General features: G+C 40.8%; 1 protein-coding gene across 1 annotated transcript in view; it reads right to left on the bottom strand.

The window, feature by feature from the left end:
- The window catches only part of Nbas (NBAS subunit of NRZ tethering complex), a 302,722-nt gene that overhangs the window by 115,966 nt on the left and 167,158 nt on the right, over positions 1-19,598 (bottom strand). Inside the window, exons 39-40 of the mRNA XM_051143481.1 lie at positions 8,196-8,272; positions 7,704-7,841 (exon numbers count right to left, since the gene is read on the bottom strand). Coding sequence (XP_050999438.1) covers positions 7,704-7,841; positions 8,196-8,272 — 215 coding nt within the window. The remainder of the gene's footprint in view (positions 1-7,703; positions 7,842-8,195; positions 8,273-19,598) is intronic.

Raw genomic sequence — 19,598 nt, 5'->3', positions numbered from 1 at the left:
ATTTCTCACTTTAACTATGAGCCCTAATAAAATTCACACAGGGAAAACTTTTTCCAACAGGGAATGTTGAAAGAAGGCATCTGGCCAAAGGCTTGAGACAAGGAGAAACTTCTTGGCTCTGACTGTGTGCAGTCAGGCAAAAACTGCATGGAAGAAAGTTAGGGCCTTGACATAACAGTACCTGGCTAGATATTGTTAGCTGTAGAAAAGTTTCTTTAGAATTTGCTTTGAGAGCAATAGAAGAAGGTGGACTTGGAACGTCATGCTTTACAGATATCTTACAATAGAGGGCCCCTTGACAGTTAGCCTAGGCTTAGATAGCACACCTGTTGGAATGGGACTGGGAGTAAGTCAAGATTTTTCTTCATGAGAGAACATTTAGCTCAAGTTATGTTGCTATGACAATCATGTAAACACAATGACTTTATCCCAGGGTAACTTATGATTGAACTTTCCCAAGTATTTTTTAAGAAATAGTAATCAGCTCGTGCTAGCCACTGTTTGGATATTAATTGATTTTTTGTTCTATGCTTCTTGTAGGTTATACACAACTGTTTGTATTTCCTTGTTAGACTGTTCTCTTACTTTCTTGATTTTTGAGTGCTCTATTAATTCTAAAAGATGAGAAAAATCATGCTGTGATCTGTAATTCAAAAAAAAAAAAAAAAATGAACTTCACTTTAAATAAAGTACTGGGGTTGGCCCAAAAAGTATCAGAGAGATGGAGACAAAAAAGTAAACTCCTCCTGGGCTTTAAGACCTTTCAGTTTGCACTGCATATTCCTGTGTCTAGTGTTTCTTTTTTCCTCTGTTCCTCAACCTCTCCTCAACAGCTGGTTCCTCTAGCTAGCTGTCCCCAACGGTTGGTTTCACTTAACCAGCTGTTCACTACCAGCTCAATTCTCACTACCATGGATCCACCTAGACTTTCTCTTCTCTCCTCTTCACTGGTTCCAAGAGCTGGTATGTGGGAAAGCACAGCAATCGACAGATTCCTGAATTTATTTACATGCCAATTCACAGTCACTGAGTATGTACAGGGAGTCAGGTCCTGAGGATACAGGAAGCAATGGATATTTGCCCTCAAATATAGTCACTGACTTGAGAGGAGACACATGGGCATCGTGTACAATATTCTTAAAGAGGCTTTTGCCCTGAGTACACATGCAATAGCTAAGGGAGATGGGAAAAAGAGGCCAATGTCTGTGGAGGGGGCAGAAAGGGCATGAGAGGAAGCACCTGGGCTCAGGTTCACTTGTCCATAGTGGGGAGGAGATGGCTGTGAAGAAAGGATTAAACCCACACAGCCACAGAGGTGCACAACAAGACTTTAAGTTCTGAGAAAAATAATTTCAAAATGGCTAGAATATAATCTATGAGACAGGCAATGTCGGGAAATGGGCCTAGAAGGATACGGAAGAGACAGCCAGTTCACTGGGGGTTTATCTGTCATGCACAGGAGCTTAGATTTCGTATTATAGACACAGAAGCACATGGAAATATCCTGCTGGGAATTTCCATTAGACTTGCAATGCCAGAAAGATCACTCAGGTCCAAAAAAAAAAAAAAAAAAAAAGGGACACTCCTTTTGTTTAAAAAAAAAAAAAAGCCAGAGTGGCAGCATGCCCACGTAATGAGCAAAGAAAGCTATGACAGGATGTCACTTTCTACTGAAGTAACCTTGAGCGAGTCAGCACAGCCCTTTGAGTCATTTTCTGCAAAGAGTTGTCCCCTGCACAATGGAGCTGCTCAAAGGACCCAAAGGAGGATGGATGTGCGGCATTTTAAAGCCGACAAGCAGCTGCAAGGCTCACTTTACGTTTCTACTCTGCACTGCACTGAGCTGACTGTTTCTACCCTTCCTGACACTCTCTTAGCAGCTAGAAAGGCCTGCAGCTGGACAGACACTTCAGTTGTCCCTTTATCTCAGCTCAGGCAACTCTTTTATGCTTTGAAATGTATAGAGTAAAATTTTAAGACCAACTCAAATACCTTAAGGTAAGATACCACAGTATAGATGGCAGAACAATGACATGTCCGGGGCTTTGGTGTTGTCATTTCCTATCCAGAATATTCTCCCTACTGGGAGCTGGACAGTGACACTCATTCTTTACTCAAGGTTAACCTTTCCCACTGCCATCTGTCCTGAGGCTGTTCAGGATTGCACGAACATACCCTCCTCCACTTCCCATTACTTAGCTTTACATTTTACTCATGCTATTGTGTGGTAGTTTGAGTGAGAAATATGTGTGTTTGAACACTTGGTCCTCTGATGCTGCAGTGTTGGAAGAGGTTATGGAACAGTCAGGAGGCACAACCTTGCTGGAGAAGTGCATCACTGGGGCCTGCAGTTCACAGCCTCACTTCACTTCTAGTTCGCTCTACGCTTTGCATTCACATGGAAGATGTGATCCCTCAGCTTCCTGCTCAGGCCTCCTGCTGCATGCCACCTCTGCCAGTATGGACATTCCCTGTGGAATCCGAAGCCAAAATAAACTCTTTTCATGGGTAGCTTTGGATCATGGTTTTCTACCAAAGCAGCAAAACAAAACCAATACAGCCCTGCTTCCCCAGGAGAATGAACCTCCTGAGTGGGGAGGTGCTTTCTAAACTGCACTCAATATTGTTTCCTCCAGAATACTGCCTGGCACAAAGCAGTCAGATGTGGACAGTCACTGAAAACACAATGTCAACCTTTCGAGGTGTACTGCAGAATTGCCAGTTTTCAGCCACATTCCCAAAAATGATTTGTTAATTACTCCTTCATATTCCAGGACCTGCTGGAGGCACTGGAAACTCTAACAAACACAACAGACCATGCCTTCAAAGTCCTCATTGCCTAATGAGTAAAAAGTATAAAATCTTTACAAAGTAGAGTGTGTGCACCATGACGGAACAGGACAGGGTTAGTGTGTGAGGAAGGCCTGCACAGATGGTCAGTGCTATAGGAAACTGCTCAGGTGAGATGGTAAGCACTACCGAGGACTTAGTGAGGGGCAGATGTGAAAGTGGGCGTTAAGTTAATATAACAGTTTTCTACGCACTTAGTAACTCTTTCAGAGATGGTGCATGCTTAGAATGTTTGGGTTTCCGTACAGGGGGAAAATGATAACTTTTACCAGAATTTTCCTCCAAAGAATTCTTCAGAGATTTTTTTTTTTAAGCAAAACTAAGAGCAGGCCAAGGTGTGGCTCTATTACAGGATTTCTGACTTTCTCAAAGCTATAATTTAGAGTATATCCTGGATCTGTTTTTGGCTCTCTTGTCTACTACACCCATTACCCTGAACGATACCTGATGCAATTATTCTTTTAAAAGGTTTTATTTTCAATTTTTTTTACAATTTCATAGATGTGCACTTTGCTTATTGGCCACTCTCATTGCCCTACCACCTATGTCAACACTTCCCACTCCCCACAAATCTCTCACATGTCATGAGTTTTGTTTTATGACCCAGGGTTAACCTTGATCATTTGATGACAGTAGGTTTAGAGTTATTGGTTGAAGCATAGAGGGCTCTCCAGAATGTACACAACTGAAGACAGTGAGTGTCTTCTACAATGTACTGATAAATAATGCCCTTCCCTGAGTGTAGACGGAGCTCTACTGTTGATGTGAGGTCATGACTGTGATAGCTGGACTGAGCCCAGGGAAGGGTGCTGCATAGCCCTGCACATAATCATCCAGCTCCTGCAGCCGCAGCTCACAACATACTCTCTCTTCTCCCCTTTTAATTTATTTTATCTTTTAATTATGTATATATGCATGTCTGTATACAGAAATATGCAAAGGATGACAGGTGTTTGCAGATGCAAGAAGAAGGCGGCCATGCATCTGCTAGAACTGGAGTTACAGATGGTTGTTAGCTATCGGATGCAGGTATTAGGAGCTGAACTCAGACCCTTTGCAAAACCAGTATATGCTCTTAATGCAGGGGCTATCATTTCAGCTACTTCTCACAACTCTCTTAACCAGATGGGGACAATATCTGTAGCTCACTGAAGTTGGGCATCTTCCTTGTTCCATCCCAAGGACAGAGTCAGAGGTGCTATAGGTACAGCTAGTGAAAAATGGGCTGAGAGCTTTTCAATCTTTTGAATTCAAGAGAAGTACAACACAGAGCTATGTATATGGCAAGATACTTGGCAGGATGCTGCTATGGCTGTAGTGGTTAATTTTCATTGTCATCTTCATTAAGTGTAGAAGCTGAAGCTCTCAGGAGATTTGTAATTCATACTTCTGAGCATAGCTGTGTTTCCAGCAGTCATTAACTAAGGGAGCTGCCTCAATGTGGCTGGCACTGTGCCATAGATCAGAGTCCAAGCTAAATGAAGTGGGAGGAAGACAGAATCCTATACATGACCACACCCTCATTTCTCTGCTTTCCCATGGCATGAGGGGACCAGCCTGTATTGCACACTCCTGATGCCTTGATATATTGCTGCTTTAGGCCCCAGGCAATAGAGTCATGGACCCAGATCTAAAACTGAGCTGTTGTATCAGGTTAGTTTCAGCAACTGACACAGAGACGGCACAAGAAAATTGAGCTGTGCCTCTGGCTCAGCTTCACTGTGACCGTGAAATCTAGAATCAGCTTGTATGGAATGGTCCCTTGCTCTTCTCCCACTATCATGTGCAACAGGCATATTACTCCTGTGCCACCGAACACAGCAAGTGTGCACCTGCTTTTTGTTTTATGAGGGCCTACAGCTAAGAGTTGCCTTGACCCTCAAGAAGACACTTAGAACTTGGGAATTTGAATAGTGCTAGAACTATTAAGACTATGGAGGCTCTTGGTGCTGGACTGAATGCACTCAACAGTATACAGTAGATGTGAACTATTCAAGGGCCATAGTGGAAAGCTGTGACTTAAAGAAATCTATTTGGCTGTCACACTGATAAGAGGTGGACTTATATTTCATACACTAGGAGACCAGATAGAATAAAAGGGGATAAGAGAAAGCTCCCTCCTCTCTCAGGAACTTCCACCAATGTTCCTATTATCAAGATGTGGGATGCCTCCCTCCAGCAATGAGGTCAACCAAATACGAACTCAATCCTTGGAACTGTGAACAAGAGCAGCAGAAATATTTCTTCTTTTAGAACTGTTTCTCTTGGGTCATTGCAGCCATGACCAAAGCTAATGAACACAATGACACAGACTGAAATAGAAGAGAGGATCCTCTTTTCAGCACATGCACTGCATGTCAATGATATCCACTCAGAGAACTCAGTCAAACATACTCGGATATTTCAACTAATCTGGAAAATATTCAAGTTTACAACAAAGCATAATGCATTTGGAAAAGTAACACTTTTCTAAATGTCCCAAAGTGTTTCAACAAAGTGGTGTCTTGAAACAAATTACTTGTTCCTTTTCTGTATAATAAATACTAATGTAAATAAACACAAAATAAACTCAACACATGTCCCTGTCTAGTTCTAGTTAAGCTCTATGATAACATACCTGTACAGGTTTGAATTACAAAGGCCCCCAGAGTCTCATATGTTTGGATACTTAGCTCAGAGTTGGTGGAACTGTCTGGGAAGGAGTAGGAAGTGTGGCCGTGTTGGTGGAGGTGTGTCACTCAAGATGAGCTTTGACCTTTCAAAGGACTCATGCCACTCTCAGTGCCTCCTGCTTGTAGTTTGAGATGGGAGCTCTCAGCTGTCCCTGCCTGCATGCTCTCACTCTGCCATCAGGGTTCCAATCCTCTGGGAACAGAAGCCAAACTAAATGCTCTCTTTTATTAGCTGGCTCAGTCATTGCCTTTTATCACAGCAATAGAAAAGAACCTATCTAACCAAAGAAGCTTGAGCGAGGAAAGGTTCGCTGTGGCATTTACTTTCAAATGATCTTGTGCACCACAGCAGGGAGGAGACATGCTGGCTAGAACTGCTGTGGACATGGAAGCGGTGGATGGCATCATGGTTTGTTCCCATCTAGAATGATCAGAAAGTAAGGAGCGTGGGCCATAAGAAGAAGGAGATTTTGCCATCAATCCTTGCCCACTTGTCCCCTTTTGGTACATCAGTCAGTTCCAAAGGCTGAATAGCCTTCCAAACCAATGTCATTCCCTGGGAGACAAGTATCAAACCTGTGTGGCTTTGTCATGTGAAGGCCATGAAACTCCTTACATACAACTACTTTGTTCTCTCAATCAGTACCATGACCTATTGATATGTATGTATTTTAATTTTTTTTTTTTTTTTGCAGTGTTGGGAGTCAAACCCATTGATTTAACCATTGCTACATCTCCTGATGCTATTTGCTTACTTAGAGCAACTTTATGTAAAATCAGTATCCATAACTGCAGAAAGTAGCAGTGCCAAACAAGAAAAAAAAAATTAAACATCCAAAATAAATACTGGGTATTTAGTGAGTATAAGAACACAATGCTATTTCTTAGTTAAGCACTATTGAGATAGATAAAACACACCCAGGAGCAACTTATCCACAACAATGGCTATGTCCTAGGAAGATAACCTGGGTTCGCATGGTATACTCATGCTCCTTTTAAATACAAATTGAAGATGAGAGCAATAGTTCTTACAAGTAGAATGTTTTTCACATAGTTTAAAGGTCTATTTGATTTAGAATGGTTGTGACACTTAGAATTTTGACACATCTATGGAATTATTTTTTAATGTGCCTTGACCCAGAGGAGGAAAATCTTGCTTCAGTAAAATCTGGATATTAGATATGTGCACATTGTAGCTGTGGATGTCTGATCTATTTACTTACATAATTAAAGTTTTCTTAAAACAATCTAATACAAAAATAGGTCATTTTCCACCTGGTCATTACAAGTACATCACACAAGTAAACCTGGAAGATCTCCTAGTAGTGATGCCTATCTGTTTGGTCTACAACAGCCGTATAGTTAGTGCTGTTACTCAGAACTTAGCAACAAAGGAGCACCTGAAGCTTCTGGCAAATGCGGACATGATCACATTCACACAGTTCCTTCCTTTTTGTCTTGGATTACAAAGAAAGGTGCAGTATCACTCACAGAATCACACTGCTGGCTGAGAAGGTTACAGTCAGCTAACATCCCAACAGAGTCTAGCATCCTCTGGAGACCTGCCTACGGGCATCCATCCCTACGGGGGACTATCTTGACTGTGTCAGTTGAGATGAGAAGGCCCACCACACAGTGAACCACTTCCCTGGATTGTTACCCTGTATTGACACACACAGGGAGCTAACAGCGCATGAGCATTATCTGTCCCCATTTGCTGACTGAAGACAGAGTGTGAGTAGCTGTTTCCAGCTCCTGCTACAATCTCCTGCCGCCTCAATAGTTCTGCCATGATGGCTTGCACCTACCTTGAGCTGTGAGCTAAAGATAAACTTTTTATCCCTAAAGTAACTTTTGTCTCTATTTTATCACAAGAACAGGAAAAGAAAGTAAGCCATTTACTATGCTAATGACCTAGCTTCTTTTGGAAATGTGACTTAAAATTAATTCTACCTGTTAGTCTCTCTTAAGAACTTAGTAAAATCATCTTTGAAAGAAAAAAGAGAGAGAATTAGGATTCACCATCCGTATTTACTTCTTCACACTACCTGGGAAGGAATTGTGTCTCACAGAAAAGGCCAGCGCTGGGAAGACTTTGCACACAGGAAAAGGGGTTATTTTGCCTATTTCAGAAAAGCTGTTAGTTGTCTCACTAGTAGAATAGAAACCTTAAGGACTCACTCGGTAAAGAGGATGACACTTGTCCCTGAAACATGGAGCCAATCGGGAGTAGATCTGAAGGCTGTAGTAGTATGCTGCCAACTGGAGAGACAGTGCCGAATGAGTCTGCTTCTCAAAGCACTTGTTAGCATCCAGCACCTAGGAAGAAGCACCACAGAATCAACTCAGCTAAAGCAAACAGTGCGACCATTAGAAACCAGCACACAGGGATAACCAGGACTGCAATACAAACTTCCCATGGCATCAACTTGAGCCCATCATTACAGGCAGTATGGGAGTACAGAAATAAGGTAGACCTTCCTATATAAAAGCAGACTGAAAGATGAGCAGTAAAGTTAGCATTATAGAGCTTAGTCTGGATACTGACGGGGCCTTTCTGGTACCTAGGAATTATCAGGAAATGAGGACACATATAATACACAATTCACTGACAATAACTCCCAGGTTAGACCTTTTGATTATTTAAGTTCCTTGTTGATGAGGTAGGCTTACCTGAGGTAAGGCAAGGAGATAAGCAAGAGCCAATGTCATGTCATTCGGCAAAGCATCACTTGCTAGTTGCAAAAGAACTGAACATAGAAGGGATAAAAACGAACAATGTATTACTCCGGGTGGAATGTGCTATTGTTATTTTGCTAATTAGCCATGCTGTCAAAACTCCTTCTAAACATTTATGTTTGTACACATGGACCTGAGCTTCTCTCAGCCTTTCTCAGAGAAGCTGCATTCTGCAGAGGGCAGTGCTCAGTAGACAGATGCACAACTGGTCACGGTGCAGGGAGTGAGAGATGAGTGCTCAGCCTGAAATGAGACAAAGTCGCCCACCCCGATCTGTCAGGGGCAGGGACCCAGGAGAAGAGGAGGCAGAAAGGATCTCAGAGCCAGGAGAAGGGGAGGAGTCCTGTGGAACACTGCTTTTGCAGGTGACAGTGGCTAGGGGGGAGAATCACTCCTGTTTGAGAATGTGGCCACCAGTAGGATCACCCATGCTCAGGTGAATGGCCCCTCCCATCACACAAGGAACACAAACTGGACTTAATGGAGTATGACAGAGAGAAAGAGAGAGAGAGAGAGAGAAGACTGGGAGGGGGCCTGTTTAGGGAGCTGTGTGAAAAACTGGAGAGGAAAGTGGATGGCACATAAGGTCATGGTATAGATAGACAGAGTGATATATGTATATAAATATAGATTAGATAGATAGATAGATACATAGATAGATAGATAGATAGATAGATAGATAGATAAGATAGATAGATAGATAGATAAGATAGATAGATACATAGATAGATAGATAGATACATAGATACATAGATACATAGATACATAGATACATAGATAGATAGATACATAGATAGATAGATAGATAGATAGATAGATAGATAGATAAGATAGATAGATAGATAGATAGATAAGATAGATAGATAGATAGATACATAGATACATAGATACATAGATAGATAGATAGATAGATAGATAGATAGATAGATAGACAGATGTTATCTTTTTAAGAATTAAAAAAAAAAAAACTTTAAAAATTACTTTGCCTAAGGATCCATGGGACATTCTTCATTAAAAGTACCATACTTTTAGTCTTGTATGACTTCAGGGGACAAATAGCTTGATGCTTGAACTGTTCATGAAAATTTACGTAGCACTGACTTAACACAGATCACATACAACTATGTTAAACAGTAAACTCTCCATAAATGGGAAAATTATAAGTGTTACTAACACTTGAAACAATCCTGTCAGAGCAGTTCTTGCAACTCAAGCATAAAAACAACCATGATGGGTCCTCAGAATGCAGTCTTTTTCAAGATGAGGATAATGCTGCAAAAGCATGTGTTAACTGGGGTGATTACATGAATACAGTAAGACCGAAACAGTAAGACAGCTTTGTAAGGGGCTGCAGGGATGGCTCAGCAGTTAAGAGTCCTAGATGCTCTTCCTCAGAACAGATGTTCAAGTCCCAGAACCTACATGCTAATTCGCAATCACCACTATGCCAGTTCTAAGGGATCCAAAGCCCTTTCCTAGTCTCTGTAAGGACCAGGCACATAAATGGTACAAAGATATACACGCATTCATACAAAACACCCATGTACATGAGATAAAAATAAGAAATGAAAAAAAGCTTTGTAATTAAAAAAAAAAATCTCTAAATTATTACAATGATGATGATTTTGTTCTTTCCAGGAACAAACCTCCAGCTCACGATCCACAAAAAACAGTTTTTCCACAAAAATTATTACAAGCAACAACCTGCCAATATCATGACTTTAATAAAACAGTATATAGCTAATCAGTTCTAGGTTTACATACAATTTGTTTTTATAAGAATATATTCTATTTATTTTTGGCTTTAGTAAAATTCTTTGAAATCATATATGCTGACAATGTGGATTTGTTGTTAAACACACACACACACACATACACACACACACACACACACACACACACACACACACACACACACACACACACACACACACACTCCATAGTGAAAGTGAAAACCCAGGGTGAGGTTCTAGAGGCTCCATGCAGACTAACTGGATAGAAGCTCACTAAACTGTAGAGGTTTTGGACCTCCTTAATTTCAGTGTGTGTGTGTGTGTGTGTGTGTGTGTGTGTATTTGCAAAACTTTTAAATGAACTTTTTAAACAAAAACATACTAAAATGAAAGAGAATACTATCTGAATAACCCAAAGTAAATGCAGCTTGATTCTAGAAATATACTGCAGGATACCCACAGGAGTTTTGCTTTACATGGGCTACTGGTTGGAAGAATACAACCTATAAGTGCCAGAGGTTGCCCTAGAATTCAAATTTTCCTGTTGTGACTCATAGGAGAACACATTGTTTCTCAACTATGCCTCTTGCAAAGTGTTCTGTATCTGTAAAGAAAGGATTCACTGCTTATGTGTTCTCCAAGCCTTAGGAGCCATGTTCAGGCCTCCAGAGAAACCATTACGCTCTAAAGATGTTTTCTAATGAACAGCTATTCATTTCAAAGTCCATTTCCAAATGCACCCCTCACCTGGGATCAAGAGGAACCTTCTCTAACTAGACAAGGTCTTTGACATTCATTCCTGAATGGGTTACAGCACGAGCAGGAAGTATTTTTTTCTCTAAACTAATAGTTTTAAAGTACAATATAATTCTCCGAGGGACGGTGAAGCAGGGACTCCCTCTGATATGCACTCTGGTGCTCAGAGATTTGATCACTTCCTCTTGGCAGGACAGCCTTACGGGCCCACAGAGGAAGGGGATGCAGGCTATCCTGATGAGACCTGATAGGCTGTGATCACAGGACAAGGAAAAGGAAATAGGGTGGAAGAGGGAAAGAGGGTGGTAATAGGAAAATAAGAGCCTGGGGGTAACAATCGGGATGTAATGTGAAAAAAATTATATAAAAAAGACCAATAAAGCCAATTTTATTAGCAGTATGATGAAGAAAATATAAGAACATTGATATAAAATATCAGATTATTTTTGGATTGTTCATAGAATCTCACAAAGAGTTATGCAATAAATATTTTTACCATGGTCGGCAAAAAAAATGTACATTATAAAAAGCCCAAATCACCTTTTTACCAACAACTATAGGATTATGACAGAAGTACAGGACAATGAATGGGTCCCTGAAAACTTGAAGCTTAAGGGTGAATTACAACATGAGCCATACATTGTGGACACCTGAACATAGTAAAAGGAAGCATGCAAAGTGCATGCTAAAGATTCTGGACTATTTAAGAAAAAATTAATTCTACATTACAAACACACACACACACACACACACACACACACACACACACACACACACACACACACACACACCAGCAAAGGGACTTAATTTCCCAGTTCTGATCCATATCTGCCTCATACTATCCACTGTGCAGTGTCTTTCTAACAGTCGTCTGGGAACCTTATTTTAAAAGAATAACAACAAAACCAAAAACAAAACCCTACAGCTCTTCACATATTAAGAATTGTTCCCTCTTAATTTTACTTATTGAAGTCTTTTCAAATGTGACCTTTAATTGAAACCTGGCCTAGTTTATTTCTACTTCTATTCCAATTTTCTTCAGATCGCCTCAGATTATCTGAAGCCACTCACCTCTTCCCAGGATCCCTGAGGGAGTGCCTGTCTCACATGTGTAGCTTTGCTGCAGTGAGTACAGGACCTGTATTTCCCAGAGCTGAGGCTGAAGCAAGCCCACCTGGAAAATTAAGTCCCATCGCTAACCATCTTCTCATCACATCTTTATTGTAACATTAACTCAACTTCTCCTTGATTTACTAGGCATTTTGCTGTTTCTACAAACTAAAGCCCCATCAAGGCATGAGAGTTTGTTAGCACAGCAGATGTTCCTAAGAGTATGCTTACTATGTGGAAGATACTCCACAACAAACAAATAAGGCAACAGAAAAGGAGTGACGGCACTGAGAATAAAGAGCCTCCAGCAAACATCTCTGAAGGGAAAAACTTCACTGAATTCAGAAATTCTAGAAAGTTTATTTTAAGCCAGGTGCAGTGGTGTACCCTGTAATCGCAGCACCCATGGATGCAGAGGCAGGAAGATCTCTGTAGGTTCAAAGCCAGCCTGGTGTACAAAGTGAGTCCAGGACAGCCAAGGCTACACAGAAAAACCCTGTCTCAAAAACAAAAACAAAAACAAAAACAAAAACCCAATGAAAGCAGTGCTAAGAGGAAAGTGCATAGAACTAACTTCCTTCATAAAGAAATTGGAGACATCTCATACAAGCAACTTTAACTGAACACCTGAAAGCCCTAGGAAAAAAGTAGACACACCCAAAAGGAGTAGACAGCTGGAAACAATCAAACTCAGGGTTGAAATCAATAAATTAGAAAACAATTCAAAGAATCAATAAGCCAAGATCTGGTTCTCTGAGAAAATAAGCAAGATAGACAACCTTTAGCCAAACTTACTAAAAGGCAAAGGGAAAGTATCCAAATCAACAAAATCAGAAATGAAAAGGGAGACATAATGACACATACTGAGGAAATCCAAAGAATCATTAGGTTTTACTTCAAAAGCCTATATGCCACAAAATTTGAAAATCTAAATGATAAACTCCACTTGCCAAAGTTGAATCAAGATCAGGGAAACAAATTAAATAGTTCTATATCCCCTAAGAAAATAGAAGCAGTCATCAAAAGTCTCCCAATGAAAAAATCCCAGGTTCTGATAGATTCAGCGCAGAATTCTAACAGATCTTCAAAGAAGAACTAATACCAATAGTCCTCAAATTATACCACAAAATAGAAACAGAATGATCACTACCAAACTCTCATTCTATGAAGCCACAGTCACCTTAATACCTAAGCCACACAAAGACCAAACAAAGAAAGAATTTCACACCAATTCCCCTCATGAACATTGATGCAAACATACTCAATAAAATACCTGCAAACCTAATCCAAGAACACATTAAAAAAATTTCATTCACCATGACCAAGTAGGCTTCATCCCAGGCATGCAGGAGTGGTTTATTACATGGAAATCCACAAATGTAATCAATCAAATAAACAAACTGAAGGAAAAAAACCACATGATCATCTCCTTAGATGCCAAAAAAGCATTTGACAAAATCAGACATTCATTCATGTTTAAAGTCCTGTAGAAAGCAGGGATACAAAGCACATACCTAACCATAATAAAGGCAACATACAGCAAGCCAATAGCCAACACCAAACTAAATGGAGAGAAACTTAAATCAATTCCACTGAAATCAGGGACAAGACAAGGCTGTCTACACTCTCTGTATCTCTTCAATATAGTACTTGAAGTCCTAGCTAGAGCAATAAAGGAGATCAAGGTAATGCAAATTGGAAAGGAAGAAATCAAAGTATCGCTATTTGTGGATGATATAATAGTATACATAAGTGACCCCAAAAATTCTACCAAGGAACTCCTACAGCTGATAAACACCTTCAGCAAAGTGGCTGAGTACAAAATCAACTTAAAAAAAAAAGTCAGTAGCTCTCCTGTAGTGAAATGACAAATGTTCTGAAAAATAAATAGGAAAACTATACCCTTCACAATAGCCACAAATAATATAAAGTATCTTGGTGTATCTCTAACAAAGGAAGTGAAAGGCCAGTGGATCTGGATACAGGGGGCCTGCACAAACAGATACACCAACCAAGGAGAAAGGATGCAAAGAACCTAGCCCCTGTTCAGATGTAACCGATGGACTGTGGATTCTCCACATGGTGACAGGAGCGGGGACTGCGATTGAATCTCTGACATGCACTCTGGTGCCCATGATTTGATCATTGCCCCTTGGCAGGACAGCCTTGCAGGCACACAGAGACCTGATAGGCTGTGGCCAGACAGTGGGGAAGGAACCCCTCCTCCCCCATCAGAGGTCTAGGAGAGAAGAATAGGGCACAGGAGGGAGCATGGGAGTAGGACCATAAGAGCGATGGGTTAACAATCGGTAGGTAATGTGAATAAATTAAATAAATAAATAACAATAAATATATAACAACAAAAAAGAAAAACAAAAAATTAAATAAATAAATAATAAATTAGAATATATAACAACAAAAAAGAAAAAAAAAAACAAAAACAAAGAACAAAGTTTGAGAAAGTTTATTCTAAAAAGAACTATACTTCTATCTCAGATACAAGTCCCAAACTGTTACTAACATTCCTGAACATAATTAATACTTACATAACTTATCGGTGGATGGATGGATGGATGGATGGATGGATGGATGGATGGATGGATTAGGAAATAGGCAATTTTCATGCACAAAATCACACGAAGTTTTATCTAAGTGTTGGAGGTTGGTCTGATGTATTTTGATGCTAATCACTGCCCTACCTGTACCTTGCCTAAGAGCCTAACCTATTTGACCAATAAAAGGCCATCATACTCGGGCAGGGCAATTGGGCTAGGCATGGCTAAGATTCCCACCAGGTGCTCTTACTCCTGTTTTAGGGATCTGTATCAACCACTCCCCCTCATGACAGTCATTTTCATACCTATGTGTCTGCACACCTAAAATCCCAGGTGCAGTTTAGATAATAACTAGACTAAGTTCTAGAACTATACAGTGAAACTCTGACAAGTAATAGAGCAGAAAGGGGGCCATCTTCAGAATTAAAAATCTGTGGAAAAAATGACTGTGTCTTCCTGTTGTGAGTTTCAGCACAGAGAAAAGCCTCAGACTTTATGAGTTCTGCTGCACATTACGTAGGACCCCCTTCACCAGCACATTCTGGGACCAGCCAGTAACTGAACACATTAATGAATGTGCTGCAAAGCATTTCACACTCTCACTACAGAGGATAAGCAGAGACAGTAATAGCCTTGTGTCAGCTTAGTTCAGGCTTATACGTCAAACAAGTTGCAAAAAGCCCTTTGCTTTTCAGAGCATCTTGGATTTGGGGTCTGAGCATATTGGCCTCTTAAGTGAAGAGTAAGTGAAGCACAGCAGGCAAAGGGCAGAGCAGTCTCTAGCACACAGGGTGCTCAGCAGCTGCTGTCCCCTATCAGTGGCTGCCTTGAAATGCTGTTTTTCAGTTAGGACTTGTTTTGATTTTCCCTCAAATACTGATAGATGGAAAGTCCTTCCTATGATAGGTACTACAGCGGTAAAAGTGGCTGTTACTTCCATTTGATATGACCATAATTATTAATGAATGAGTAATTGCATATAAGTAAGAAGACCAATTTACTCAAAAGGAAATGTACACTCAAACAGCCATCCCTGAGTAACAGTGTGCACTCTGTTGCACTCCTACACAGCACTCAACAGTCAGGTGAATCAGTCGCCCCTCATCTTCCCTGTGGAAGATGTCCGTGGAGATTTCAGAGTCCCAGTAAGTCCTTCTTTTCCTATGTGCCTTCTGCCTACACACAAGCCATACGCATCTAGGGAAATAAATTCTTCCTTTGGCATATAGCCATCCTAACACCTCAAAAGCATTCCTTCGTTTTCATTGTTCATCTTACAGAACTGGTCCAGCCTGTGGTATTCACTTCCTTGATGTGCATTCCTGGGTTTTACATCCCTGTGTCCCAACTGAGAAGAGAGCATAGGCTGTGAAACCCAATGTTCCCCCTTTATCTTTACTGTTTTCACCTTTCACTATAGCACTGCACAATGCTAGGTGACTCTGTCAGTGGGTTTCACCAGCATGAACTTTCCTTTACCTGTCCCCAAATGATCTTCCTCTACCTCTTCTTCCCTGAGTGGTAAAGGAGAAGGTGGATTCATTTCCTTATCTTTGTCCCACTTTACAGTTTATCCCCTGGAAAACTCCCTCACAATCTGGTCTATTTCCTTTTTCACTTAACAAGGTAGTTCTACTGAAATGTTAGTCAATCGTGTGTAACTGTGTTCCTCTCCAGATCAGAAAAACAACAAAAACATTTCCAGGTCTACCCATTGTTTAAACAATGAAAGCTAAAATTTCTTATTTGGGCTGAGTGTGTGTTGACTATTATTTGTAGTTTCTGAGGCCACTCAACACAACTTGACATTCAAATGTGGCCTGTACTCACAACATTCCTGTATGCAACAAGAATAAAATGGACTAAAATAAAACAGCTTATCCTTTTTTAAGATATCCGTTTTAATGGAATATATATTGGACTGATCCTTTGCATGAATTAGCACCCCAACCAAAAAACAAAACAAAACAAAACTCTGAAACTTGCTAATGTTATCTCAAATCTTACATATATAGGCCAAAGTAAAAGAGCATTTAAATGGACAGATGGGAAACAGGAAGTCCAAATAAGAGTTACCATCAGGGAGTCAGGCATGGTGGTACAAGCCTTTAATCCCAGCATTCTGGAGGTAGATGCAGGGGAATTGCTGTGAGTTCGAGGCCAGCCTGGTCTACAAACATGACTTCAGGATAGCTAGCGCTGTTATACAGAGAAACTCTGTCTTGAAACACAAAAACCAAAACAAAACAAAAGTTACCATCAGTACAAATCAGGCTGTTGACATCTCATGCTATTACAAGCAATGAACCAGCCCGGTCTGCTTGTTAATGTGTGGTCCTACTACTCCCAGAACAAATCCCTTGAGGTAATGGAGGTAACATTGCTAGACAGAATGACATACAACTATAATTCTCACGGCTACTGGTAAATGGCCATAGGTGGCCTGTGTTTCTTAAGTCCCCACTTAAGCTCTTGCTCTGTGTAACACCAATGCCAGTATTGCTTCAAGTTTACTCAGACTTGAACATCCTGGTCCATTTTAATAGGTTTTTAGCATCTATTTCAAAATTCTCCATACAGGCTAAGAGATGAGATGACATCCTGAAATCAGCCCTCGTAAAGGGCCCTTGAGATTTCTATTCCTTTCTAGGGAACCATGTTTAGCTCTCCTGTGACTGAATTCTCCTTTTCAGACAATTCTACGAAAGAAAATGCAAGATAAAATTTGAACAGAACAGGTAGGAAGACAGGGTAGGATGGAACAAAAGTGTGAAGGGTGCACAGGAAGTGAAGGTGCCCGTCCTCAGCCCTGCACACTGGCTTGCACTTCTCAATAGATGTGAAGAACTGCAACTCGCCCAGCAAGATCAACCTGGCTGTCGAGGCTGCTGTGGAGTGAGGCCAGCAAGATCAACCTGGCTGTCGAGGCTGCTGCGGAGTGAGGCCAGCAAGATCAACCTGGCTGTCGAGGCTGCTGCAGAGTGAGGCCAGCAAGATCAACATGGCTGTCGAGGCTGCTGCGGAGTGAGGCCAAGCGCTACGTCTGAGTTAAGGCAGCTAAGGAGCAGTGCCAAGGCCACACTATGTATAAACTGGTTCAGCCTATCAGCACGTCTTTCTTCCTAAACCCAACAGTGCACCTCATGAGCCACATTACAGTTCCCTTTACAAAAGGGAAATTCCTTGACTTAATATTAACTATGCCACTGTACATTTACAAACTTCAAATTTTATTTAATGTTTAACATTTGCCTAATCTTTAAACCTACTTACAATTTATTTCCCTTCATCATCATAATCTCAGAGTTCACGAAATTATCTCTACAACATTTGTCTGACACAGGACTCTCTTGAGACAGCCCCACCTAAGCTTGGGTGTGCACTAATTTATCTTCCTTTACAAATCCCAACTCTGTTTCTTCCATCTTCCTGGACGTCTTTTCCGAGGCTTTCATGGAGGTACAGGCTTCACCCGAGTGAAGCTTCCTAAAGGGGACCTTTTCATGCTTAGCTGGCAGCACTGGACTACATCGACATCTCCCACGGACCCTGACATAGGTACTGGGAAGGCACCAAATGACAGAACCTGGAAGTAGCTGCCACTTAAAGGAATGGATGGGACTGGGGAATCATCCATTTCCAGGATGGATTCTATATGGAAGGTACGACAACATGCTGTACCGGTCAGAACCCACAAAACTGAAGAACGAGAGCCCACAAACCCGTATTTAAACAGTAAGAGAGGGTCAGCATTTTCTTAGAGAAGGAATCAAATGCACAATCCTTAATTCAGCGATTCCAAATTCCAAATCTGCTTAACTGAAATAAAATATGTCTCCAAGACATAGCAGCTTCTCATAACAGCCACAAGTAAGAATCTGCCATGTCCCTTCAGAAGAGAATAAACAACCTATTTCATACTCACATAATGCAGCAGAGAACAAAACACCCAATAGCAAAAAATAAAAACAATGTACTAAAAGATGTGACATGGACAGATTTCAAACACTCTCAAACTAAATTTACATAAAGAAAGCGCACGCCAAATGATTTCACCTCATACATTCTACAACAGTCAAAACTGTGTGTAGAGCGGGCGAAGTCAGAATATGGGTGCCTTCCAGGGCATGGGAAGTCTGCTGACCAAGAGAAGGTGGCAGATCTGGGGTGAGAGTAAAAATCTGTTTATTGATGGGATAGAAAATCACAAAGGCACTGGCAGAACTCAGTTTTCTGCTTCACTGTTTATAATCTTTATCTTTTGGAAAAGTAGTAAATATTAACTCTATATCAAAACCTTCACAGTATAATGTTGAGGAGAGATGTGTTGTAGTATTTGCAACCTACCTTGAAATACATAAAATAATAACTTTATTTGTTGGTAGAAGAGTAAAGAAATAACTACGGTATGTACAGTAAAAGATAAATTGTCAATTCTAGATGAAGGTCTAAGGGTCTGGTCAATGCAGAATTTTTCAATTTTATTACGAATAGTAAATGATTTAATAAAATTTTGGAAGGAAAAGTCTTCACTTACAAATAAACATGTCAAATGCTCAATCTCACTGTTGGCCACCTATTCCCAACAGAAGTTTCTTTCTAGAACAGTTATGTAAGTCCAGGCCCCAAGCACTCAGCCAGCTAGTCTCCTAACCACCCAGATACTTTACTCTAGAAGAACCACAGCTGTCCAGGAACCACCCCCAGGACAAGACCAGAGAGAAAGGATCATGTCCTGTCCCTAACCACTACACAGCAGGCTAGGATCACATAACAGTCCTCTTCCACATAAGATCACAACTCATCAATCTCTTCTACGCCATCCCAGGGCCTCTCCTAACAGATTGGCCATTAAAGTAAATTGACGGAGGACTGGGAAGGGAGAGCCCCATGCCTTTCACCACCCCAGTCATCAAAAGTTTCTTAGCGCTTTCACTGGGAATCACGAGATGCTGATGAAGGGTCAGGCATGCCCAGCACGAAAGAACCATCCCAGCCTTGGAATCAACATCTGACCAACTTCAGAGGAGAGGATAGACAGACTGAATGAGGGGCTTCACAGGACCCACAAAATTCCATACTGGCTAAAGAAAATCAATTACAGGAACTTTGCATCACAATTTAAAATATACATATTTTAAAAAGAGCTGCTCTATTTTTAGCCTTGTGTCTGAGTTTAATTT

The sequence above is a fragment of the Acomys russatus genome, chromosome 1 (assembly GCF_903995435.1).
Source record: "Acomys russatus chromosome 1, mAcoRus1.1, whole genome shotgun sequence".
Classification (NCBI taxonomy): Eukaryota; Metazoa; Chordata; class Mammalia; order Rodentia; family Muridae; genus Acomys; species Acomys russatus.
Note: the sequence above shows the minus strand (reverse complement) of the source record. Positions and strands in the feature narration are given on the sequence as shown.